Source organism: Cucurbita moschata, unplaced genomic scaffold (genome assembly GCF_002738365.1).
Source record: "Cucurbita moschata cultivar Rifu unplaced genomic scaffold, Cmos_1.0 Cmo_Scf00007, whole genome shotgun sequence".
In the NCBI taxonomy this organism is placed as follows: Eukaryota; Viridiplantae; Streptophyta; class Magnoliopsida; order Cucurbitales; family Cucurbitaceae; genus Cucurbita; species Cucurbita moschata.
In genome coordinates this window covers 3,309,008-3,334,844 of record NW_019268523.1, presented here as the reverse complement: position 1 = coordinate 3,334,844, position 25,837 = coordinate 3,309,008, and the positions used below count along the sequence as shown (strand labels likewise).

General features: G+C 35.6%; 3 protein-coding genes across 6 annotated transcripts; all 3 read right to left on the bottom strand.

Annotated features, from left to right (window-relative positions):
• Window positions 1–78: 78 nt before the first annotated feature.
• LOC111445584 (protein disulfide-isomerase-like) lies at window positions 79–4,419 on the bottom strand. 2 transcript variants are annotated; one of them, XM_023084056.1, is made up of 11 exons: window positions 4,155–4,419; window positions 3,476–3,506; window positions 3,095–3,376; window positions 2,806–2,994; window positions 2,590–2,715; window positions 2,256–2,393; window positions 2,037–2,156; window positions 1,824–1,941; window positions 1,290–1,402; window positions 758–1,011; window positions 79–413 (listed from the first exon to the last, which is right to left on the bottom strand). In XM_023084056.1, the coding sequence occupies exons 1-10, from the start codon at window positions 4,334–4,336 to the stop codon at window positions 763–765; spliced, it is 1,548 nt and encodes a 515-aa protein (XP_022939824.1). In that variant the 5' UTR covers window positions 4,337–4,419; the 3' UTR covers window positions 79–413; window positions 758–762. The 2 variants fall into 2 exon arrangements, with proteins under 2 accessions (XP_022939824.1, XP_022939823.1); XM_023084055.1 differs by having other exon boundaries at window positions 79–417; window positions 4,155–4,418.
• Window positions 4,420–7,384: 2,965 nt separating this feature from the next.
• Window positions 7,385–12,709, bottom strand: LOC111445585 (probable L-ascorbate peroxidase 6, chloroplastic/mitochondrial). Of its 3 annotated transcripts, none has more exons than XR_002710878.1 (12): window positions 12,316–12,709; window positions 12,070–12,213; window positions 11,614–11,734; window positions 11,446–11,546; window positions 11,263–11,350; window positions 10,618–10,685; window positions 10,454–10,540; window positions 8,552–8,626; window positions 8,389–8,466; window positions 8,125–8,229; window positions 7,789–7,891; window positions 7,385–7,724 (listed from the first exon to the last, which is right to left on the bottom strand). XR_002710878.1 is itself a non-coding variant. In XM_023084058.1 (12 exons), the coding sequence occupies exons 1-11, from the start codon at window positions 12,595–12,597 to the stop codon at window positions 7,853–7,855; spliced, it is 1,188 nt and encodes a 395-aa protein (XP_022939826.1). In that variant the 5' UTR covers window positions 12,598–12,709; the 3' UTR covers window positions 7,385–7,678; window positions 7,817–7,852. The 3 variants fall into 3 exon arrangements, 2 of the variants coding, with proteins under 2 accessions (XP_022939826.1, XP_022939825.1); XM_023084058.1 differs by having other exon boundaries at window positions 7,385–7,678; window positions 7,817–7,891; XM_023084057.1 differs by having other exon boundaries at window positions 7,385–7,621; window positions 7,817–7,891; window positions 12,316–12,708.
• Window positions 12,710–13,809: 1,100 nt separating this feature from the next.
• LOC111445583 (kinesin-like protein KIN-7C, mitochondrial) lies at window positions 13,810–25,703 on the bottom strand. The gene is made up of 23 exons (XM_023084054.1): window positions 25,274–25,703; window positions 25,017–25,114; window positions 24,588–24,677; window positions 23,748–23,800; window positions 23,190–23,255; window positions 23,028–23,081; window positions 22,716–22,775; window positions 22,086–22,164; window positions 21,781–21,848; window positions 21,312–21,374; window positions 21,059–21,163; window positions 19,855–19,959; window positions 19,651–19,758; window positions 19,322–19,471; window positions 18,389–18,571; window positions 17,997–18,167; window positions 17,312–17,551; window positions 16,189–16,329; window positions 15,980–16,105; window positions 15,767–15,817; window positions 15,602–15,649; window positions 15,253–15,528; window positions 13,810–14,594 (listed from the first exon to the last, which is right to left on the bottom strand). The coding sequence occupies exons 1-23, from the start codon at window positions 25,549–25,551 to the stop codon at window positions 13,950–13,952; spliced, it is 3,258 nt and encodes a 1,085-aa protein (XP_022939822.1). The 5' UTR covers window positions 25,552–25,703; the 3' UTR covers window positions 13,810–13,949.
• Window positions 25,704–25,837: the final 134 nt, after the last annotated feature.

Here is a 25,837-nt window from a genome sequence, read left to right as displayed (position 1 = left end):
AAAAAAAAAAAAAAAAAAAATATATATATATATATATATATATATATATATATTATTAAAGGAATACAGAGGGCAGTAGAAATTAAAACACTGAACTAGGCCTGTGAATTAAACATAACTCAGATATTTTTACTGTCACATAACCGTTACACTAACTACGGGTAGGATAATAGTAAGTAAAAGCTAACTGAAAAGCAAAGAGCCTGCGTCGCATATTATTGTTTATTTTCAAAACAAACAAAAAAAAAAAAAAAGGAAGGGAAAAGAGACATTTGGAGATCACATGCTCTGTTGTGCTGACTGATACTCTTTGTCAACTTCCATGGGAGTAGCAGCAGCTGACAGAACATGCCCAGCCACCTACCCCACATGTTCTTGACGAGGTCTGTCTGCTCCATGAACCAAAAAGCTGACTTCCTACACAAAAAAAGAACAAGCAATGATTCAGAAGCTGCAGATGTTTATTACAAGTTCTTGAGTTCTGTGTCATGTTTCTGAGTGCTGAACATGTTGCAGCTATATTCAAAACCCAACAGAGAATAAAAAGATGCACCAATCTCAGTCCATGCAATATTTTAAATCATTGAAACACTATCTACCTATAGGTAAATTTATTTGTTTTCTTGTCAAATTTCTAACCACAATTTCAACCATCAAGCCAATTTTTTTTTAAAACTAAAAGAAAAAAGAAAGTTTTTACTAAGAGTTCAGATGTTTGTAAAAAAGGTTTTTACTATGAAGAGCTTTTTGTTTTTACCATTTTTAGAGCTCATCCTTGGCTTCTGAATCAGGCTTTGAGTCCTTGGGTTTTGAATCTGCCTCTGTGTCCTCCTTGGGCTTTGAATCTACCTCGGCGATTCTATCACGGTTTGTCTCGATGAAATTTATGATGTCTTCCTTGGTTCTATCACCGTTGTAATCCACCAGCTTTCCACTTGCTGATCTGAAATACACAGTTGGGTAACCTTGGACATCGAAATTGCCATCTGCAATGTCGTTCGCGGTGGCATCCTAGATGGTTAAGGAAAATGAAATGAATCAAACCGAAGTTTAATGAATTGAGTAACAAAGCTTGTCCAAGTAGACCCTCCGAAGTTTGTAGAGATTAGATATAACCACAGAGAAACGTAAGGGAAATAAATAGTTGATCAAATATATTTGAATTGTCTCATAGACCAAATACGCAGATAGCCCTTTTCAAAATAAGAACAAAAAATTGCAGATATCAGCTACAAATTCAAACAGGACAAGGAAATTAAAATTCCAGATTCAAAGGTAATGGATCTTACAAACTTAGCAATGATGATTTCAGGATCGCTTTCATATGAGACAGCCACTTCCTCTAAAGTTGGAGCAAGTTTTTTGCAGTGTCCACACCATGGAGAATAAAATTCCAGTAAAACTGCCCGACCAAACAAGCCAGTTAGTTAATGAACATAGACTAAACAACAAGATCAGGTTCAGCCAGATTTCGATTAAACTCCAAAATGAAATACTAGACATTAAAAAAATGGATTGAAGAACCAGTTACTTATGAAATGGCAAATATTCTTAGTGGTTTCACATTACAGGTCAGTTTCATGGCTCAAATATTTGAAATCAAGAATAAAGGAAAATCAGAAGAGACACTCTCTCTAACACACCAAGCGATATGAGATAGTAATTAATTGCCTAATCAGTAATCGTCAAGTGAAATTAACGATTTCATAAGAAGATCTCGGCCTTAAGTATGAAATGTAATGATGAATACGTACAAACATACTGAACTAAAGTTATTTCTAGCTCATATTTTCTTAAGATCATATTTGTGAACTATGCCATACCATTCTTTCCAGATTTAAAGACTATATCCTGGAGACTATCAGCAACAACCACTTTCACGGGTTCATTGTTACTCTCGGGAATGGGTTCCGACTTAACGAATTGAGGCACATTGCCATTCTGCAATTAGAAATTCAGAGTCAAAATACCAAGAACATATAATTCCAAAAAGCAAAAATAAGAAAGGAATTCAGAAGACCAAGAACGAGTTTGACCTTGTAATCCTTCATCCAAGGGGCAATCTGATCAGCCTCCACATTGAAATTCACATACTTAAACCTATCATTTTTTTGCACAAGAAGGACAGGCACTTGTTCTTCCTTAAGTCCAAAATACTGTTGATGCAAACCAATAAGGTATCAAACATGTGAGGCATAATGTAGAACAAAGTAAACAACTTAAATAGCCACACAAAGCAAAAAAAGAATACAAACGTTTAGGGCAGCTTGACTGGATTGACTGTCCCCAATTAGGAAACTTATTCCCTCTCCTTTGTACTGTTCAGCAACTTCACGGTACTTGGATTTCAAAGAATCAGCAACCTCACTGGTGTAATTCAGAAACAGCATAGCCTATCCAACAGCACAGGAAATTATATATCAAACCTCATTAAGGAAACGAAATCTGAAAGTTGTTTACAGTATGAATGATAAGTATCGATAGGAAAAGTGAGCGGAGAACATTAGTATACAAATAGCTCCATGCAGACAATGGAAACATTTCTTTAACTAAAGAGAACGGTTCTCACAGCGGATCATGCCACTTTACCTTATCATTAGGACTGTTGAAGAACTTGGAAAGGTAGACGTGATTGTTAGGATCATTATCAAACACCGTTACCAAGGGAATACTAGATTCTTCAATGAACTTCTCCAACTTAGCTGCATCAAAGTCCTGAATTCATAGCTCCAATAAGAATCAGTGTGCTAAAAATTAAATCATAAGAACCCAAATTTAGCACACAATGAAATGAAATTCTGGTACCTTAAAATCAACAAATTGTTCATCGAATGGTTTGAAAAGCCTGACGACCGGACCAGATACAGATGTTTCTCCACGTGGAAGTAGCTTAGCATCCAAAGTGTGACCAAAACTATAGTCAGAACGTAACTTCTCAGCCAAAGCGATGTAACTATCAAACTCTTCTCCAGAAAGTTTTGGAAAGATCCCAACCTGCAAAACCAGGGGAAATTAATTTTCTTAGATACTATGAAGGAAAAATGTAACAACACAAAACTGGAAAGAAAGAAAGGATAAGAGTTTTAGTTCATACAATGAAAACATTCTTAATGAGATTACTAGCATCCTCTGCGGATTTGATTTCAGCAGATGCAGGCCCACTTTGCTTCTTCAAGTAGTCAACAATCCCCTCTGCATCGCGAGGTCCCTTATAGTCTTGACTTGATTTGCCCCCATTTCTGAGTATCTTAATAGTGGGGAAGCCCCTAATTTCAAATTGACCTGCCAACTCTCTGTTTGACTCTTCATTTGCATCAATTTTGGCTAAGACAATTGGAGGGTCATGACTGCTCAAAATAGACGCAGCTTTTTCATACTGTATAGAAAGATAAGATTGGATAAAGCCATAAGCAACAAGGACCTCAAGCATAATTCAAATAAAACATCTTAGAATGGGATATGAAAATTAGCTTACCTCTGGTGCCAGTTTCTGGCAATGCCCACACCTAGATCATTGAGGGAAAATGTAAGGGGTAAGCTCAATAACAATTCATAATGTACTAATGGAAAATTTAAAACATCATAAATATGATATGAAGGTTGAAATCTGCATCGATTCCAAAAATTTCCACTGCTTCTCAAGGGAAAGGATCGCAAAAAAGAAAAAGTCAAACATAAGTTGTTTTCATAATTTCAAAATCACTCCCAATTGCCCCAAGTACTCTTAAGATTCCAGTTCTGCATGCGTAAATAACAACAAAATCCCAGAACCAACAGTAAAAGCAATAAGATCAAATATGTTTGAAATGAATACTTGAGAATCCACTGCGCAGTTGACTGTGTACTCAAATTCACACATCGAACAAAAAAAAACCGGATATACATTCGTTCCCATATGCTAAAATCAAAATAACACCACCAAAACTGTTTAAACAACCATGCACTAAAACTATCCTATTGAAACAGAGCAAAGAGGCAAAATACACGATAATAATGCGAAAAATGAATCAAGAAAAAACCCTAGAATCCGGACTAAAAGAAAAATGGATCCTCACAAAAATCACATAAATCAAACCACATAGCAGCCATGAAAAAGATCTGAGACGGAAACTTGACGAAGTACAAAAGGTAAATGAAAGTCAAGAAAACCATACCAAGGGGCGTAGAACTCAACGACGATGAAGTTATGCTTGGAAACAACATCGGAGAAGTTGGAATTGTCCAAAGTGAGAACAAATTCCTTCGCCTCAGCCTCTTCCGCGTAGATCTCAATGAAAGAAGCAGAGAAAAGAACAGAAGCAAGCACAAGGAACCGAATCAAAGATGAAGACGCCATTGTCAAAGCACTGGAAGAAGCTCTCTGTAAGCGATATGCAGAGGGGTTCAGTCCGTGAAGGGGGGGTTTTAATGGAAACCGGCTGAAGGAGTTTTTTCCTTTTTATTATTATTATTTTTTATTTATTTATTTTTTTTAAATCTGGCTGAAGGAGTTAGATAGACAACGATACAAATATGGTACTCGCACCGCTCATTGGACAATTTTCCACGTGGACTTCTCTTATTGGTTGAGTCTTGTCATTTGTATTTTCTTTTTCACTCGCGGTTCACACGCTTGGCGATTAAATCGCCGATTAATCTTACCAAATGTTTTCGCCGTGGAAAAAAGAAGCCAACATTTTGAAATGTCGATTAGCCAATTAAAAGACGTGGCGAATATTCAATGGGTGTCGTTCATGGAAAATATCTGGTCAACTGAATATGATTGGTTCATTACTTTGTTCTCCGTGGTCTTGCGTGTACCGGAAAAAAACTCTGTTGGATTGTTCTAATTCGATTTGTCGACTTGGAACGGTTTTACAGATTTTCCTCTTGTGACGACAACGGCCTTACAGAATTTGATGCCATTTTTAGGCAATAATAATAATAATAATAATAATAACTATAAAAAAAGTTAAATTATTAAGGTGAAATGCATATTCAATTATAAACTAGGGGCATTTATGGATTTTTTTGGTATCGAGACCCTCTCTCGATAATAAATCCTTAAAAAATTGAAACTTTTTATATGTGAGGAATGCTCGCAGTGGGATAGTTATACAACAATATTAAAATATAATTGTGAAAGTAAAAGACTTTAATTTTTTTAAAAGTAAGACGTACTAATAAAATATATTAAATTTTTTTATAATAAAAATTACTAAAGGTCTAAAAGGTCTAAAAAATTTTAAGAACTATAATCTCAAATTGTGTTTTTTTACGATGAATTTTGTACTAAAAAACATTAATTGACAAAATACAAGAAACATATTTTTATAAAGTATAAACATAGTATAATATTGAATTATATTAATTTAATAATATCACTTATATTATGATATGTGTCGAGCGTATTATTTTTAATTTTCATAATTTTATCAATTTTTTAATGAATATGATAATCACAAATCAAATACTTAATTTACCACTTAAATATTAAATACATAGTTGGTCATCGACATAATTAACCCCTTTGGTAAATAAGATTTTAGGGTGATTATTTAATGACATTTTTATAATTTATATATTCATGCGTATAAATATAATGTATTGGATTGTATATATTTATCATTTTATAGTTTGATGCAAGGTCCCAAAGAAATATTACATAGTATATTATATATGCAAGTTTATGGTGAAATTATGCATTAAAAAACACACTCATTTTGAGAAAATACGACTGGTGGAGAAAAATACATAAATAAGTAAATGGGCCAGTGGACATTAATTGGAGTTTTAGGGTGGTTAATTGTAGATAAAATTTCCATTAATGCATAATTTAATAATGGAAAGTCTAAATCTAATTAAGTAATTAATATGAAAAAACAGATAAATCAATGGTAAATTGGAGGGAAAAAAGCTGCGGCATTTTGAATTAATATAAAGCTGATTTTTTTCCTTAAAATGGACATTTATGAAATATGGATTTAAAAATAGGATATTTGTAATAATTTCTGTTGATTTTATTTTATTTTATTGATTACTATATAACGTTACCTCATTTAAATTACAACCTAATAATTTAAATTTAATGTTCTAAAAGTCAAATTATTTCATGGAATTCTTCCACTCAATGATTTTAATGACCAAAATTAGTGGGTTTATTTATTTATTTATTTTAATAATTATGGATTGGAAATTGAGGTAATAGTCGTCCAATCAAGTTACAATATTGGGTTTTAAATTAAATAATTTAAAAATTTTAATGCTACAAAATCTATTTATCCGTCTTGTTTGTTCTTTACATATGGAGTGAAGAAAATTTAAAAATTAATTTTATTGATTTGAAATATCGAAAATGATTTTAATTTCTTCTTCATTTAAAAATTGAGTAATACAAAACTATGATTCTGTCAATTAATCACTCATTAATTACTTTATAATAGCGTGCAAATTACTTTTAATTGCTTTCAATTATTATTTATTTACCATGGACTAAATTTTAAATAAATTTCTACATATTTTCTAACTTTCAGATATTCAATATTTAAACCCATCATAGATATCAACAATCGACGTGTTGGGAGGATCATCTATTTTGATACTATAAATATAAAGATTGAATAGATACAAATTCATAAATTTCATCGAATTACCTTCCACGTTACCTTCTACAGCATGGCCAACTTTAAATTGGTCAGAAACATCTGTTCATCAACCACTAGAAATCACCACAAAAGAATTTTAAAAGACTAATAAACTATGAAGGTATAGAGAGAAGGTTGGATCTTAGTCCTTTAATTCATTCAATTGTCTTCAGAAGTACCATAATAAGCAACAACATTAAAAAGAGACAGCCTTGCCTAGAATTGCAATCTTATATTCACTCTTCTCCTAAATTATCCTGAGGAAGATTTAAAAAAGAAATGGATGGCAAAGATTTTATAGGCCAAAAAATATACATTATAGCGACTAATATGTCATCGTCACGTCCTAAGTAGTCCTAAGTATGAATAAATAGTCAAATAATCTCTCCGTACATCCAATGATATAAAATCATGCAAACAATTTCTTATAATAGGTTCCTTTACATGCTTGAACTAATCTTTCTGAACACAGCTTCGTATAATATCGTATAATAACGTTTTATATTTTAGTTCATATAATATCGTTTTATATTTTTAGTTCATCTACTTTTTGAGAAGCATAATGTGGGTGCTACTTTCCGTGTATCTAAAGCTAACGAAAGTGGCCAGGACACTAAAAACTGCATCTAATCATAGTTAAACACATTCAAATTCATGATTATATCCTCAATGATGACTCGTCCTAGATATTTTTACCCATCCACAGACCATTGTGGCTTGTTAGTCGCTCAAAGATCTAGTTAAGTTTATGTTCGAGGAGGTAACTAGAAGAAATTAATCATGAAAACATTAGAAATTTTGTTGAGAAACAGACCATTTCGAAAATAGATTGAAGAACTCAAATTATTTTCCAAGCAGGGATGTCAAAATTGCCAAAACAGCAATCACAACAATGATATTAAGAAAGAAGTTCGTTGATAAAGGCTTATCTGGACTTGCACCAAAAGCTTCGTATTCTGCCCGAATCTTCTGCTTCATTGTGTCTGATAGCTCTCTCTCTGCAATTCAAATATGCAATACTGTTGAATTTTATTTCATTCTACTTCATTCAAGACCTGAAGTTTTAGACGACATCACTGTTGTCAGGGTTGAATATAGCTTCTTCAACTTTTAACGAAGACATGAGATTTTATTAAGACTTCTAGTATGCAAAGAAATGAATTGCAAATATGAAAGTTTGTAATGTATACAACCTTTCCATGCGAGTATTTGTCAGCATCCAACTTCTCTCATGCAGGTGTCGAAGATGCATCATCAATCACAATACCCTGTGATGATCAACAAAATGCAGTTTTCAATCAAAAGGTATATTTTTGTTTTCAATTGATAATCATGGTATCCATAATCTAATTTATAAGCAATCTATTTTAGTTGGATGACATCAAAGAGCGTTAATAAGAGGAAAGCCCATCAAGGAAAGAATTCTATAAAAGGAATTTTAGTAATTCATAAACGCCTGCCATTCTAAACAAGATAAATAATGATTATCAAGAGCAAGAACCTCTGGAGGGTCAAATTTAGCACCAAGGTTGCTGAGTTTAGCATGGGCTTCCGCATAGTCTTTGAAGAATGCTTCTTGGTCTTCAACATATTTTTCAGCATAAACCTGTAACACAATATTAGTATATGGAAGAAACCAAATTGAGCCTTTTGATTGCTTTATGAAAGATTAACATCATTGAAGATGTTTCTTGTTCACCAAGATAATGTCATGCCTCATGAAGGGAGCAATGATGGGGTGGGGGGATGGACACCACTGTTTTACCTTGAATGATGGATCTTCAAAGAGAACAGCATCAGTTGGCAACACCAGTAATTCTTGATCTGTCCTTTCTTTGATATCCTATATATATGGACCAAACAAAGTAAGCAAAAACAAGTTCACCAACTTCTTAGAACATATAAGACGAAGCCAATATGGCATAAACCTTAAAATACGAGTTGTCAAACTTCAACCATTGTGCAGTCCAGGATTGCCCACCGGGTGCACCAGGTCCATCTTTCTGTTAGTAAGGAAAAATCAAAACAAAAGGAATCTCCTGAGAATAGCACAGCTAAAATGCAGTCACAAATTTAAAGCAATGACGATGGTTCAAAATAACATATGGTTGGAAAGACGAGGTATACTCAAGTATGAAATCTTCGCAAATAGAGCTAAAAAAGATATCAGGTTCAACATATCAAGTGATAATCCATCTGTACTTCATCGTATGAAAACAAAACTAGCATATTACAGAAGGAATGTCAATCTGGTTCATCATTTGCCAGAAGCTCCAAAACCAAATACAGAACTAGCATCATTTGCCAGGAATGTCAATCTGGTTCATCATTTGTCTCAGTTCTAAAATTTCAAGATTGATTTATAAGCAATTGCTGACTTGAAAATAATTAAAACTGGGTATTTAAATTGTTTGGTCGAACAATAAATAAAGCTTGGCCAGCATGCACTTCTATGGAAAATGATGTCCAGTCAAGATAATGTAGGCCCCCAGAGGGAGATTGTTTAGTCTATCATATGCCAGTGATACTGTAATAGGCTTAGAGTGAGCTCTCAAGCATTGTGCACAATAGGGGGGGATTTGTCCAAAGAGAGGAGAATGATGTGGGATATGAAACGGAACATGGGGAGAGGGGCTTATTAGGAGTATTTTCATTCTCTCACTGGGTGCGTCAATTAAGTTTGTAAGAAATGCCAATCAATCTTGGTCCTGGTTGGTGTGAATAAATCAAGCTCTCTCTCATTAGGTAAGACTTTCGATAGAATTGCTTTACCTATCCTACTTCAAAAACATTGCTAATAAGTATGAAATAGAATCTCTTAGGTGGTCTACTGGCCTTGATGGTTATAGTAGCTCCCAAGATCCTGAGGGTGGAGATCAACAATGTCTGAGATGGCAAGATTAAAGCCAGAAAGCTTAGTTGATATGAGAACAAATTTAAATAAAAGATAAATTGAATAATTCGTCACTTTGTTATATAAATTAGGACAAACTAAGTCCTAATCTTCTGGACTAGTTGATGGAAGTGGGCAATTTGGTTGACTTCAATTTCGTCAACTGAAGTTTTTTTTACATTATGAACTCGCTGCCACAAATGTGGTAATCACATTGGTCTCCAAGAAAATTGTCAGAAATCTAAGGCCCACAGAGAGTAGAAGTTTTATTTGGTCCTTATCTCTTGTTGAGTAATCCTGAAGGATAAATTCAGAAGATGAATGCCATCTCTACACACCTAGGACGGTGCAACTCGTACATATTCAAGATCCCAACCACTATTCATTAGCATCCTATACTATATTAAAGGTTTTGGATCCATTTCTTGAACTACTTCAGCTATCATGCGCTCTTTTCAAATAATGTAAAAGATTTCACTCTCCATATGCTTAGTGGTCTACAGGACTAAGGCTTTTGTTGCTATTCTTTTGCAGCTTTTTGTGGGTCTTTGAAATCTCATAGGACTTGTAAAGCCTTTTTTTTTAAGTTCTTTCACCATAACCTTTTGTAATTACTACCCTTCCTCAATTAACACTAATTGGGGTGAATTAATAGTAATCTTTAGATTTTCTTATCAAAAGAAATTATAGCTTTCAGACTTTGTTTGGAAGTTTGTTATATCTTACTTATTGTTCATATTTTCCTCCACAATTAACGTATAGTTTCATATTTTTAAAAACTAAAATAAACAATAATAATAAGTTTCATAACAGTATGAATATATACACACACACGCATGCAACCACAGACAATGAAAAGAAGGTTCATTCCACAAAATTAACTTGAGTCACACAAATGCGCTTTTTAACCTTTCATAGCATGATGATGGTAATATACCGTATATTTGGTCTCTGGCTTGCCCCAACCACTGCGTTCTGGTCTAGATCTCCCTAAGGTGTGTGCCCCGGATAATGCAACTATTTCCTAAAGATCCAGAAACCTTGTATCAAACAAAGCAACCAAGCAGAAAGTATTTACTCAAATAGACTGATTAATGATACCTTGTCATTCAACCCCATTCTGTAGAAAACGTCTCGTAGATGTGCAGCAGGTGACGGAGGACCAGCATCTGAACAAAGACTAGTTCTTAACAATTTGTGGGAAATAGTGGGGCAAGAGTGAGTTGATAGACACAGCATCTTGCAATAAAATATCAGAAACTGCTCAACAGACAAATATAATGAAACAAGAAAATTCTCTTTTGTAATTCATCCTAAACTGAAATTATATCTTCAAGCAGAATAAGGTAATGCACCAGCACTTTTTTCAAAATTTACAGAGTAACAAGAAAATTGCTGGAAAGGTAAGAAAACATGCCATACACATACACATCTACAGATTTGACAAATTCATTAATCATTAATATGTTGACCTGACCATAATTCACACCACAATATTTCAATCATTCAGCACGACATTATAACATTTGATTTGGTTGCCACAGAATGAAATGATAGAGATTCAAAATGTCCTTTTCAATGAATCCTACGATTGGATTTTAGCATCAGAATAATTCCTTCAGGCTTCATCTGCAAATTCAAATACTAGGGCTCCTATAAGACAGCCAATTACTAGAAACTGATTCGCTAATTGTTTAATAGAAATCAGAATTAGTCCTTGTAGGTAAGCCAATACAGTTTACTAACCAGGAAGCCTTCCCTCTTCAGGGCATTGCTCTGGCCCCACAACATCCACCCTTCCATACTTCATGGGGATTTTGGGTCCCCCAGCCTCCTGTATAGGAGTTAAATCAAATATCATTAAAACATTCGATCATTTTCTAATTTCAGTCAAGGATTCATCTTAGTTCCAGAGATAGCTATAATGACCTCGATAGCTGTAGCACTAGCCAACTGAAATAGGTCTGCATATGTCACGTTAGAATACTTCTTTTTGATAGGTTCAATGAGTTTCAAGGCATTAACAAGACCTGCAAAACCAGTCAATTAGAACGAACACCAACAACATGTAATGCATGGTTATTGTTGAAAACTTACCAGCATTAGCACCATGTCCCAGTTCAACATCAAATCTTAAACTTCCATTAGCTCCACCTCTCTGTGGCCAATCCTCAATATCTTTATTGTAAGTTCCAGCATCATGCCAACCTAGGCGTACCTAAAGGGAAGGAAGAAACGTCTGAATACATGTCCGTGGATAGGAGTTCCACCAAACAAATTGATCAACCAATTCTTTAATGACATGACTATAGACTCTTCAAAACTTTAAAAACTCCACGAACATCACTAACTATGATTCCAGTTCAACTTAAGCGCGGTAGTTAGAACGTATATAAACAGGCAATTATTGCGAGTAAGACATCATCCAGTCGCAATCAAGTGAAAAAAAAAAATCAAATATTACGAGAAACTCGTATACAAATAGTTTCACACGGCTCAAGTTGAACAGAGAAAATAGTAGTACATAGATAATATCATGAACCACAGACATACCAAAATAGGATGGCAGAATGTGGTCTTCAGGAGCTGCTTGATATCTTCTCTAGCATTCTTCAACTGCTCAGGATCCGATGCCAGGCATTTCGGATTAGACGCCGCACTGAATCCTCTGTTGGATACACGAGAACTCGGTCTCCCCTGAAACCCGTGAAAACAAGAAGAAACCGAAACGATCAGCGAACATAAGCATCGTTAACCTAAACAAACACACACATGGAGAGAGAGAGAGAGAGAGAGAACCTGATTCAGAAAAAGATGAGAAATGGAAGGAGACGATCTGAGAGACTTGAGAGACGACGAAGACGAGGAGCGAGAAAGGAGTGATGATGAACGTGAAGAGAAAGATAGTGTAGCTCTGGCGGCTGAGGAGAGGAAACGAGTGGTTGATGAGGCGGCGGCGACAGTGGCGGCGCTTCCAAAAACAGAAGCAGCCATGGATTTGGTTGACATTTTGTGCTTCGAAGCAGTAAATGGAACTGAAGGCGATGGAAGTGTCAGTTGTAGGGACAAAAGATCGGCCATTTGGAGCTTCCTTTATTGCGGCCTCTTTAGTCTTTACGTTCGTTCCTAATCAACCTGCCTCACGCAGAAGCCTTGTTTGGCAACACGGTTCTGCAAATCCAAACCGGTTCTTGGCTGTAATGCATTGTTGAGTGCGTATTATATTTAATAATTAAAGAATGTTTGGTGTAAGATAAATAAATAATAAAATGATTAGGTTTACTTAAAAAGGTATTCTAGCTTTTATTCTTGCTCAAAATATTCCTTCATAAATTAGGTAACAATTAACTCAATTATAATTAATATACATTTACTTTGACGTCAACATAACGACCCAAATCTACTGCTATGTTGTTCTCTTTGTACTTTTTCCTTCAAACTTTCCCCGGGGAGGTTTTCATACCCTTATAAGAAATGTTTTGTTCTCCTCCCCAACTAACTAACCGGACATCACAATTTTATTGGTACCTAAACTTAAAGAATACAAGTAAAATTAAGGTTAAAATGCTATTTTAGTCTTTATATAATCTCATTGTATTTTATTTAATCATAAGGAAAAAGCTTATTAAGTCTTGCATCTTGATACCCCCCTCAGTAGTAATCATGGAATAGAGAGATTCCACCCACCCCCTTCCCTTCCTTATTGGGGTTTTTCTAAGCGGAGCCTGGGTACTTCCTTCATTTTATTAGTACAACCGAATTCGACCCGGGGGAATCTCCATATTCTATAACTAAGCGTAGTGGTAAAAAGTTGTATCTACCTGTTGATATTCATTTTGTAATTAAGGAATAGTGAGTGATATATATCTCTCCTACTTACTCTATTTCTCGATATTTCTCTTTGATTGAAAGAAAGACTAAATCTTTGGATCAGGACGAGAATGAATTCGGGAATCCAGGCCGTATAAATGGACTCTGTCTCCCAAAGATCATCCATTATTTTAATAATTTTTTTATAATTAAGCTCTACTTATGGTCTGTTTAAAACTAATTTCTTCAAAACATTTCTAAATTTTATTGGAAAAAAAAAATACTCGAAATAATAAAGTAAAGAACTAACTTTAAATATTTAAAAAATACAAGATTTAAATTGAAATAAATCCCACACTATTCTTATTTTCTTTTTCATTTTGAAAAAAAAAAAAAAAAACTCTCATTTTCTTACCGCCTATTATGAATTTATGAATTTCTTTTCCTACCCAATGCTTCCAAAATTGCAAGAAAGAGGAAGAATGAGGAGATTTGATCATTCAGGCTTTTATATATTTCATTCAGTCTCAAATTGGGTGAATGGCTATAGAATGACCATAGTTCACCATTTTTTTCACGTGTAATAATAGCATACAATATCAACGTTCTTGTTTGAATGGAATTCATACCTTCCAACTTTCCAGATCTCTGCTACTACATCTGATCCTCTCCTTCTTATAGCCAGCTCCTCTCATTTCATCGACGTGTATGGCGTCGTCTTCGGACGGTCTATTAGAGAGGCCATTAGACGAGATGCATCCATTTTTAGCTCGGCCTTGTAAAAGGTAGGATGGACGAACTCCCTCGAAGGACATATCCTCAATGTTGAGTTCGGACTTCCTCATTTTAGCAAATAGCCCCCACATATTTGCTAGTTCATTTTCCATATCTTCTTCGTGGCGTTTCGCCTCTTCGAGTCTTCGATATAGCTCAACTTCTCTTTGGTCTCTGTCAAATATGGCCTTTTCAAGTGCAGCTTCCCTTTGATATCTAGAATTACCAATATGGTGCTTTGAATCATAAGACCTTTGTGCACAGCATGATCTGCAGTAAGTGTCCTTAGTATTTGTAAGGTCACCAGCAAGTTTGGCATTTTCATAAGAAAGTTTGGTCACTTCTTCAGCTAAGTTTTGGAGCTCAATTGCAGCAGCTGAAGCTAATTCCTTTGCATATGAGGCTTCTTCTGCTAGTTTACGACTCTGAATCTCAAGACCTTCCTTTTCTTCAATCAGTCTCACCCTCTCTTGCTTCAAAGTTTCTATCTCAGCCTACATTAAAATAATACGTATTTTTTGTAACAAAAACTAAAGAAAAGAAGTATAACAGGAGAAAAATTTATCCAAAGAAAAGGTATTCTAGTTTTCCAGTTGTAACGGCCCAAGCCCACCGCTAACAAATATTATCCTCTTTGGGCTGTCCCTTTCGAGTTTCCCCTCAAGGTTTTTAAAAAGCGTTTGCTAGAGAGAGGTTTCCAACCCTTATAAAAGGTATTTTGTTCTCCTCCCCAACCGATGTGGGATATCACAATCCACCCCCCTTTAGAGTCCATCGTCCTCACTGGCACTCACTCCTTTCTCCAATCGATATGGGACCCTCCCCAAATCCACCCCCTTTGGGGCCTAGCGTCCTTAGGACACCACCTCGTGTCTACCCCCTTCAGGGAACAGCCTCCTCGCTGGCACATCGCCCAATGTCTGGCTCCGATACCATTTGTAACAACCCAAGCCTACCGCTAGTAGATATTGTCCTCTTTGAGCTTTCCGTTTTGGGCTTCCCCTCAAGGTTTATAGAACGCTTCTTCTAGGGAGACGTTTCCACACCCTTATAAAGGGTGTTTTGTTCTCCTCCCCAACCGACATGGGATATCACACCCGTCCTCTAAAAGATAATATTTAGCATGATTGAATAACTGTTATAGCCTCTAACCTGCATAACTTGGGAATGACAAAACTTGTCACTGTTGCAATCTGTGGAGTCGTCCAGGGTCAAAACTCTATTCAAGCTCATGACACTAGTCGGGGTGTTTTCTTCGGCGTATTTATCTTCCCATGGGCTGTATTTATGCCGTACTTCGACCTTCGTCCGTACAGAGTAGTTTGGAAGATGCTGAGAAGCCTCATTATCTTCATTTGGCTGAGAATTGGATGATGACTCTTGTTGCGCCCTTAGAATTGCCTCTTGCAACTCCGCATTTTCTGCTGTCTACAAAAAGTAGAAAACCAAAAATGTAAATCAAACAAAGAAGAAGGGGATGATAAGAACTTGGAAAGATTACCTTCATTTGCAGCTGTTCCTGAAGTATCCTATTGTCTGCTGATTTAATCTTCGATGTCGGGTTCACAAAGAAAAGGTGACTTGGGGTGATTTTTTTTCACAAACGAAAATTTAATATTTTAATACCATTTGACATAATTTATATCAGGAATAGAAGATGACGGACCTCAAGTTCGAAAATTTTTTCATTAAGTTGAGAAGTGAGCTTTGCTAAGGCCTACAATAAAAGTAGAAAAACCCACATTAGAGTCATGATTGAGAAAAAGTACATCGAAAGAAGGCAAAAACACAACAAATTTGGGAAGAACACGTGCATGTAAACTTGGACCGCCATCTAGTTCAGATTAAATTATGAGGTCATCTCTGAGAACACAATTACCTGATTCAGTTCAATGCTACTTGACATTTGTGGCGACAATTCAACGGATCCAATCATACGTTGCTCCAATACACGTATCTGGAGCTTCTTTTCACTAATTTCATCCTTCAACTTTTGCACATGTTCCTACGTGATCCATAACTATGTTTAGGAGCCTTCCAGACTTTATACTTCAACTGTTATTGTGGCCTAAAATTAATATAGCAAACCTTGATATGGGAATCTTCAGGGTTCTTGGCTGCTTGCTCTGACAGTCTTTTCAGTGAACTAGTACACAAGGCAACCTCCCCAGCCAACATCTTGACTTGCTCACAAAGGAGATCCATCTGGTCCGTAAGAGTAGTCCCAGTCTGAGAAATAAAAGCAGCACAAGAACATGTTGAGTTTCAGAACACTGTGTCCCACCACATAAAAGCACGCCAATTGAAAACAACACCAGATAATTTGAGTGTAAAAATTATTCCAATGAAGTAGCAGAATAAGACAACAAAGCATATTGCTACACAGCATTGTGAAATGGTGGAAATTATAGAGGTTTCTTTTGAGAAGGAAACGATCAACCCGAGGGCAAGGAAAAAAAATTATATGAATGATTATTTATTTCAACTAGCAGAGAGTGGTTTTGCAACTTCATCCATATATAGAACAAGCCCTCACATAAACAACTTGAGAGCAGTAAGTATAAACAATTACTTTCGAGGCACCAAGAAAAGTTTCATCAGATAGGCATAAAAGAAAGGGTTAAACAAAGCACCATCACACGATATCCACATAAAAGTAGTAGTCCCCATCAACAAAAGTTCCAATCTATTTATCTATACTTAAAATAATGTGAATTGTCATCAGGTCGTGGAAAAAAGATGGAATTAGTTAATTAGTAAATATATTCCACAGAGATGCAACTAGATGAGTATAACAAAAAGACATCAACACATTAGGAGTACCTGATTGAGGGACAATGTATACTTATGGTTTACTCTTAGCTTCTAGTTATTAGAAAACCAGGTAATAAAAGAATAAGAGAATTATTGAGAAAAAACCGTCCTCCCAAATTTTCATATTTCTGAAGTACATTCTTTTTAATAAAGTTCTTCCCCATTCGTGCAAGGGAGAGTTCTAATAACTTCCTAGATTGATTAGAAATAGGATTACATATTCCATTTCCTGCATCTAGTTCATATGGCAGTGATGCATACTTTGATTCCTTCACCTTATTCTCGCTTATTACAGAATTCAATGACCTCTAGAACCTTGAAAGTCCTTGTTTTCTTTATGAAAAAAAAAAAATGTAAGATTTGTTTAATATCATTTTGCAGACAGTAAATTTCTTACCGGAGGCAGACGGTGGCCATCCATAGTTGCACCAAATAAGTCACCTGCTTGCGTTCTCTCTTGGGATGAGTAAATAATTGAAGAATCATCTCCCTTTCTGCAAATTGATTTCCTCCTTCCATTCTTCAATTCATCAGGTGTCATCCGATTTTGAGAAGCTTTTGAACGAGAGGCAGGTGATTCACCAGCAGAACTCTCATTATCAGTAGTTGATGATGGTCCAATAGCATTCTCAGGCTTCTGCATGGTAAATAATAGGCTTTCAGTTCCCTAGCTAGTGTTAGGAATAGTTTCCTTTAAACAAGTCACAACCAGAAACTTCCCAGGTAAAATGAACGAGCTGAAGTTTCTGGAACTTGGTTCTATAACAAATTATTAGAATTGCCTTAATTTTCAATTTTATGTGTCGAACATTGTAGTCAATCAGCTTAATGTTTACTCAATCCCAAGTATTCAATGTTAAAAGTTCCCAAGATTTTGGCATAAGAGACCGACTGCTACAGGACTTGGGGCATAAAAGATTCTGTGCCTGGGAAAAGAGACCAATTGGTATCTTGAAACCACAAAATAAAAGTTGATAAAACCGAAGTATACATTCGGACAGGTGAATAAATTCGTATTCTGATCCTTTTACCAACAAACAGAAGAGGATTAAAAGAAGTAAAATAAAAGATGAAAATATTACTCTGAGTTTAAACCAGCCAAGCATTCCACGCTTTTTGTTACTTTTTATATCTTTAACCAAATCATCTAGATTTACAACATCATCTTTTCCATCCACTGAAACCCCTGAAGCACAGCTCCCGCCATCATCATCATTCAAGTAGTCTCGTTTTCTATCAGGCAAATATGCCAGCTGCAAAATTGTAATAATGATAGTAGCGAATAGATTAATAAATAATTAGTAATAAAAAATTGAGAAGGAAGATATATCATCAACTTCCAAGTTCAAGAGTAGTATGAATAATTTGAATAATGACAGAAATTGTTATAAAGCAGAAAAGGAAGAATGCAACGGTATGTTCATACCAGGTACTGTTTGTCCTAAAAAACTGAATTAAAATATTTGATACAGACCTCATCTTCACCAAAAGAATGCCTCCTTCTTTGTCCTGGCTTTTCGGCGACACTTGATGGCAAAGAATTTTTAGTAGAAACTAGGATTAGTTTTGTCAACCTTTGAATTCTCCCCATCAAAGCAGCCTTTGCTTCCTCTTCCTCTTCCAATCTTGATTGCAATTTAACCTGATCAGCTTCCAGCTTGACATCACATCACACAATAATACTTATTAAGATAAATTTCTAAAAGGGGAAAAATTGCAGTAATATAAAGCAAAATGAAAGCATCTGGTAAAGAAATAAGCTACAAAAAATGTGGCTGCAGAACTGCATGAAAAAATAATCAAAATAAAATAAAGTCCCGATTCCTCTTTCCAATATTCAAAACTAAAGCTAGGAGGAACGTAAGATGGTCTACCAAGAAAGAGGCCAAGAGACTCCAATAATTCAATTTTTAAGTTCAGTCTTGCAATGGACCCATCTTAGATCCTTCCGTTCCCCAAGGCAGTGTAAAGTTATAAAATTTGATAAGAAAAGAGTTCATATCAAGCTTACCGGAAAGAAAACTTATCAATACATATTAAAAAAACATCCACAAAGTAGAAAGGTGTTAGTTCCAAGGCTCCCAGCTCTCAGTGATGATGCTAACGCTGTTGTGGCAATTTTAAAAGAATTCTAGCTATCATGCTCAATACATCACCGCTCTCATAGACAGCACAAATGATACAATAGGATAGAGATCATTTGTAATTTAAATTTGAGTTTGTAAATTTTTAGTTTTTGGTAAGTTCTGGTAGGTTGTTATTTGGTTATCTTGTTAGTAATTGGTTTACCTAGTGGGTAACAGCTTTTATAAATAGAGGGATCGCATCTTGTCATGGGAAGACTTTTTTCATAATACTAAATACTTCAAAGTATTCTACTATTCTAGGAGTACTGGCATCAGCATACCTGAAGCTTCAAATTGACAAAATCTTCCTGTGTAGACAATGCAGTTGAACTAGGATTCTCCATTATGCCACGCCTTAATTGCTGAAGCTCCAGCTTTAAACTGGAAATTTCCCTCTGATACTTTTTGATGAGAGATTTCTCATCTATTATCTGATAAAGGGCATAGATAATATGAATTTTTCTATAGATTTGAGTATACACCAATTTGAAAGTCAATGGACTAAATCTCCTGCTCCTTATTTATTAGAAAATAATTTAATCTTTCATTTCTATTAGAATAATCTTCCAGACTCCAATAAGAGTTACCACCAAGACAATACAAAACTTGCCTTATTTTGAGAAGCTTTAATTTCAACACGCTTGCTTCGATGTGCAAATTTTAAAGTATTGTGTGTCTCCTCACTATTGCTAGAGGCAGGGGTCACATTGCAAATGAGCTAACAAAATATCATAAACGATCAGCCAATATATAACAAAGAGTGTAACCATTGCACACGACAGCGTGCATTAACAGAAAAACAACAGTGACGTACAGAAATTCTTCCATGACCACTTAAAGATGACTGCAACAACCGAGTAAGTTTCGAATCTCGATATGGAATGTGAGTTGCCTTTTCATCAGTTAACTTGGAAATTACCTGGAATGAGAGAGAAGTTCTGAAATGTTGGAGCATAATTTCAAATTTGAACAATTTAGAATAAACAAGACTTCACCAGACAAACAAAAATTACTGTTAGATTATTACTAGAGATGGACGGTGTGCATCCCCTCTCAATAGGAGATCTTCTGTCCACTTGGACATCAAAGCTATGTTCCAGTCTCAACACCAATAACCCCCTCCATTTTTATTGTAGGAGACCCTTCAGACCAATCAAGATAGGTCACAAAAACTTAATCCCTCGTGAGCTCACAGAAAAATCCCTCCTCTTTTCAAGAATTTTTATCATTTACTATATCATTTTGAAGATAGGCATAATAAAATAGGTAGGCAAATTTGTGAGCAAAGATTGTAGGATTGTCTATATCCCTTTGAAAGAGCAGTTCTTCTTTTTTTTCATATTTCAAGTCTTGTCCTTACCAAATGTGATTCCAAGACAGATGGAGTTGCCTCCCAAGGGCATTTCTCAGAGACCCATGGACCAACTCCAACTAAGCGCAGCCTCCTATAACAATCTAGTTAGCAGAGCAATAATTTCATAATCCAAATTACCAATGTCAAGGCCCACACAGTCCCGAAAACTGTTTATGCTTCCTATATCATATTAGAAACTTTAAAAAGGGGAAATGGTAGAAAGGCATGGTAGAGAGGATAGCTTTATGAGAGTGAGCGTCCTTTTGGACAACCTCTTCATTTTGTTTGTTAACAAAATCCTTTGAGATGAGCTCTTCTTTGATGTTTGTGCTAGCAAGATGGATTTTCTATAACTTCCCGGTAGCACTTTCCTCCATTTTTTGGGTATATTTCATTGGTTTAATAAACTTTTGCATTTACTTTTTTTATAAAAAAAAAATCCACTAATTAAAAGGAATATGAGATAATGTGCATCTATATTGAAGAATATCATCCTGGGCAAAATCATATGGCACAAGGGAACTAGAGGGAGAAATTTGTACATCAGGAGTAACTCCATCTCTTCTTTTGAATCACATGACTCCCAGTGGACAAAAAGTCAAAGCAAGCATCAAGCCCTGTATGCCAATTTAAACATGGGAGACAAAAAGGAGTAAAATCTTACAGTGCCCAGAGTCAGTAAGCTCTTGTTGATGTACGAACCCTCTTTTCTCCGTAAACCAGTTGTTTCTGTTTTTGAACTTTCAGATCCTGCAAGATCAATTAAGTGCTACAGCGAGCATTTAAATTAAATTAGGATGACCACTAAATCAAAGAAAGAAGTAAACAAGAATACAAATGAATTATTAGCTAAGAAGGCAAGACTGGCTAAAAATATCGATAAGAAACCATATTCCAGAAAAAGGAACAGGCATTACCAGTTGGGACAATGTCACATCTTCTTCGTCATGATGCTCCCCATGTGGGCTACTTTCAATGGTCTAATTAGTGAAGGGAAGGAGAAAAGTTAGATTCAATAGCTAAATCTATTTTAACAAAATAAAAGGCAGAGACCACAAGAAGATGAAACATAAATTGCTAGCTTTTATTAAAAATCAAAGGCAAAATGGCAAACATCTAACGTAGAGATTAAAGGAACAATACGGTTCAAATTTCAAAACGACCACCACAAATGCCTTCCACAATTGACAAGCAAAGTATTAAAAGACCGTGTTTAAAAGTAATGAATACCTAAAAATGGTACAAGTTTCTACCGATATGAAAGCAATGACAGTGATACTAGATGTTAATCACTTGGTCTTCAAATTGAAATCAGGTTTGACTTCCACACAACATTTTAGAAATAATGACATGCTTAAAAGTCAGCTTAGAAATAAGTAAAAGTACCAAAGTGAATATGGTGTGACTTCGACTGCTAAGTAGATTGAAATTATTAGATCCCACATGCCGATGCTCTGTACAGAAAAAATAACATCAGAAAATTCTGAGTAGGTCAGTCACTAAAAAGTAGTTCAAGAAAATTAAACATAAAAATATGTCATTGGTATCGAGGTGGACTTGAGATTTTGTGAACTTTTTTTAAATAAAACCTCCTGCAATAGATGACATACTAGCATACAAAGGAAACCAGGAAGAAAATTTGTACAAATGCAATAGACCAAATGCTAAAAGAAGTTTTATAGTATTCCAACCTTCTCCTGATGCTATCAAGGAAAGAGCATGAGCGGGGGACAAAACAACTTCTTCTTTGATGCCCTCAACATAAGTTCCCTACGAATATGAATTAAATAACAAAAATTCAAAAAGACTAATAACCCATAATAAACCATATACGGTACATAAAAAGATTGTAAGATATCAATGATTTGATGGGTTTTTCCTGCTCACAGTCAACAGTTTGATGGATTTTTCCTGCTAGCTATATTATATTTATATTAATACAGAATTTTCTAAGAAGCTCAAATTGCATACCGTTGTCTGCTAGTTCTTAGGACCCATAAGCACCATATAGGGCATAGAACGCTCATTTAGGAATATCGTTATTTCTTTGATTCATATAATAAATATAAGCAACTCCTTATTCATAGTATGAAATGGATTCATCTTGACATTGCTTGTTTTGATGTTTGATTAAGAATGACAGGTCTTTTGCATATTGTCCTTCCACGGTTATATTGCGTGACAGAAGCAACGACAGTAATGGTCTCCCATACCAAGGAAATGCTATCCATCTACGCTCAAATAGAGCAACTATCTCTTAAACTAAAATGGTGAACCAAACAAACAATTTGATGTTTAGGTTTCCAAATTTAAATGTTCACCTGAGCATCCTCTCGTACTCGTAGGTTCTGACCTGTTGGATCAAGTAAATCATTGATGACCTGGAAAAATAAGTAGTAAAATGATAAAAACAGGAAAATGAAATTTCCAGCTCAAAACTCAATAATTAAACATTTATCTTTCAGCTACGACATAATAAGCTCAGAAATCTGAGAGCAGCATGTCACCCAAACTTATACCTCGTCAAATTATTTTTATAGACAACTATGTACGGATTTGGAATCTGGATGGTACATGGGAAAGAAGTTTCACAAATTACGACATTGCATTTGAGTAATAATATTACAACTGACCTCGTTGTAGATCTCTAGATATGAAACACGAAGAAGAAACTGCCGCTCAGGTGTCTAAAGCATAGTAAACATGGTTGTCAAAGTTTATTCGTGTGTTTGTAAGGATGTTAAAGACACAATATATGGTGATGCAAAAATTTAACAGACAGCTTGCTGCATTACCTCTTGAATAATTCCAAATACATCTTTCACTGCTAGTGGGATAACTCCGGGTGACTTTTGCTCTCCCTGAACGTGAGAAGAAATTGTTATTATACTTTCTAAACGATTTTCTGTTGTACGAAATGTTGATTGCAGAGTTTATAATAAGACTGGAGGGAGTTCCCTTCCATTTCGCAAACGGAAAATAAAAAATATACAAGGGTTGTGGACTTTCGAGAGTTATAAGCACTCCACAAAAACTAAAATAACTGATTCCTAAACTAAAACAACACAACTGACTCCTACGCTTACTATTCTCCTATCTAAACAGATAACTCCTAGGGGACCCACCTCTTTCCCCAACATAACTAACTCCCTGTCACTTCATCATTTCCCCAAGTGCCCTCTTTTCATATGTGAAACGAATAGGTGGACTTGTCTCAGTAGCATGTTAAAATAAAGATGCATCTCCAAACTTCACTTCAGTATGCTACTAAATTAAAATGATGGGTTAGAAAATTAATGGCAGTAAAAGATATAGGTTATAGCTCAAGGAGGATAAAGAATCCAGTAACTTACATGCATGGTATGAGTCTTACCACTGCTAGTGACACCATATGCAAAAACAGTACCTGCAGAATCGATTGTATCAGTGTCTCTAAAAGCAACTCATTGAGAGACAACCAAAAGTGGAAAAAAATTAAAATAACATTGCTGCACGTCAGATTCACAACACGGCTCTAGTCACTTGTGATCGGTAGTTTTATTGGGTTAGGAATATAACTTCAACTATTAAATGGTCCCACGCGCTACATAAATAGCATCCGCTCTGAAATTCCAATCACCGTTTAATAGGGAAAATGATCCTATCGGCTTATTGCTCAGGAAATATATTAATGGTCAACGCTAGCAGCATATCAGATCAGAGAAAATAAAGAAGCAGCAACAAATTATAAGTTTAGCCCCTCAAAAGGAAAAAATTATAGTACTAACTTAGTGTGGAAACCTCCATTCACTGCTAATGTGGGGTCCATGAAATAAATTATTATATGCGTGTCAAAATATGAGTGAAAATAATACAGTATTAGAAATTTTTTACCCGTCAAGCCATTAGCAAGAACACCAGTTTTGATAAGCATCAATAATCTGGAAAGCAATGTTGATGAAAGCCAATCTTTTCCACAACAAGTTTACCTCATGTATTAACAGAATATCCTACTGAATAAAAAATCTCGAAGAAAAAAATCTAGGAAGCGACTGAGAGACGTAAAGAACAAGAGCAATTAAATTTGCTTGTTTCCGCTGAATGGTGAATATCACTAGTCCAAGTACCGAGTAAAAATCCACATCAGTATGCTATTAGCATACAGCTTATTATTTTCTTTTTTTATATAAAATCATTATAAAAAAAAATGTTACCATTAATTCCGTTCATTGCACCGGCAACAACTTGCTGAGCAGCAACATCGTATACATGACGAGTCGTTGTCGCTGGACCAAAAACTCTATCTGGAAAATGCAAGAAATAACCATTTGAAAGAAGAACGGAAAAGTCATCGATACACGGTTCCAATGAGCAGCTGAACAGCCACTGATGACATAACTATCACAAGAAAAATGCTAGGCTACTAAAAAAGTTCTAGAACAACTTTTCGAAAGCTTAAAACACAATGCGATACTAAAAGGAAAAGTACTTGCAACTTTTTGCTGTACAAATTTTCTGGAGTCAACAGTTGACTACTCGGGGCAAAAGTAAATTCAAGATGCAGAACAGCTCGATTGTATCCAATTCAATCCAAATGTAATCGAAAATTTAAGAGAGAGCAAACGAGGGGAGTAAAAACGAACCAAATCCATAAGCGATGGATGAGTTGAATTCGTTCCTCACTGTGCACTCTCCGTCAGCATACCAAGCTATTTCATCTCCTTTGTTAAGCTCTCTAACACTGCTCCAAGTCAAAACGAAAGAGGAAGAGAGAGAGAGAGAAAGAGAGATAGTAAGCTTCCAAGTATCGTCAACAGTTCGAAGACGACCAACTTACCAACTTCCGCCAAAATCGGTCCACATTTCTTCAAATAATATGCTCAAAAGAAGCAAACAATACCTTAGAGGTCTGAACCTAACCGTGACCGTCACATTTTCTTTGGCCTTGATGACATCGGGACGGTCAAGTGCGGGAGTGGGAGGGCTCGGTGTACAACTAGCAGTTGTCATCGGAGAAACCGAAACCTTCGAAGGAGGCCTTGAAGACGCCGTGGAAGAAGGAGTCGTAGGCCGTCCATTCGGCCTGGGCGCCGGCGAAGCCGCAGGAGATTTCCGTGAGCGGAATGGCGAGATGTTAGAAGGTCGTTGAGATCTAGAAATGCTCGTCGACGACGCCATTTGCAGAACAGAAACAATCAAACAACAACAACAAGAAGAAATCGAGCACAGAAAAATGGAATATGCAAACACTGATTGAGAGGGAGAGAGGGAGAGATATCAAAGGAAATGGAAGTTTTCACAATCACATGGCGGAAAAAGGCAGTGGCAGTTCAGAGGCTACTCCCTCCAAAACCAGCGCTTGATGGAATTCTGTATTCTTTGAAATTTCATTTTGTTAAATTACAAATTTACCCTTTTGTGTCTATTTTATCCTCAACTTTCTTAAATATTTAATAAATTTTAT

Coding starts and splice junctions, on each gene's coding strand:
- LOC111445584 (XM_023084056.1), bottom strand. CDS start 4,336: ATGGCGTCTTCATCTTTGATTCGGTTCCTTGTGCTTGCTTCTGTTCTT. Junction 2,394..2,589: donor TCAACAGTCCTAATGATAAG/GTAAAGTGGCAT, acceptor GCTGTTGGATAG/GCTATGCTGTTTCTGAATTA. Junction 1,012..1,289: donor AAATCATCATTGCTAAGTTT/GTAAGATCCATT, acceptor TTAACCATCTAG/GATGCCACCGCGAACGACAT.
- LOC111445583 (XM_023084054.1), bottom strand. CDS start 25,551: ATGGCGTCGTCGACGAGCATTTCTAGATCTCAACGACCTTCTAACATC. Junction 23,256..23,747: donor GTAAGACTCATACCATGCAT/GTAAGTTACTGG, acceptor TCTCACGTTCAG/GGAGAGCAAAAGTCACCCGG. Junction 23,082..23,189: donor TATTTGGAATTATTCAAGAG/GTAATGCAGCAA, acceptor ACTATGCTTTAG/ACACCTGAGCGGCAGTTTCT.
- LOC111445585 (XM_023084058.1), bottom strand. CDS start 12,597: ATGGCCGATCTTTTGTCCCTACAACTGACACTTCCATCGCCTTCAGTT. Junction 11,351..11,445: donor CTAGTGCTACAGCTATCGAG/GTCATTATAGCT, acceptor ACTCCTATACAG/GAGGCTGGGGGACCCAAAAT. Junction 8,627..10,453: donor AGCCAGAGACCAAATATACG/GTATATTACCAT, acceptor CCTTACTAACAG/AAAGATGGACCTGGTGCACC.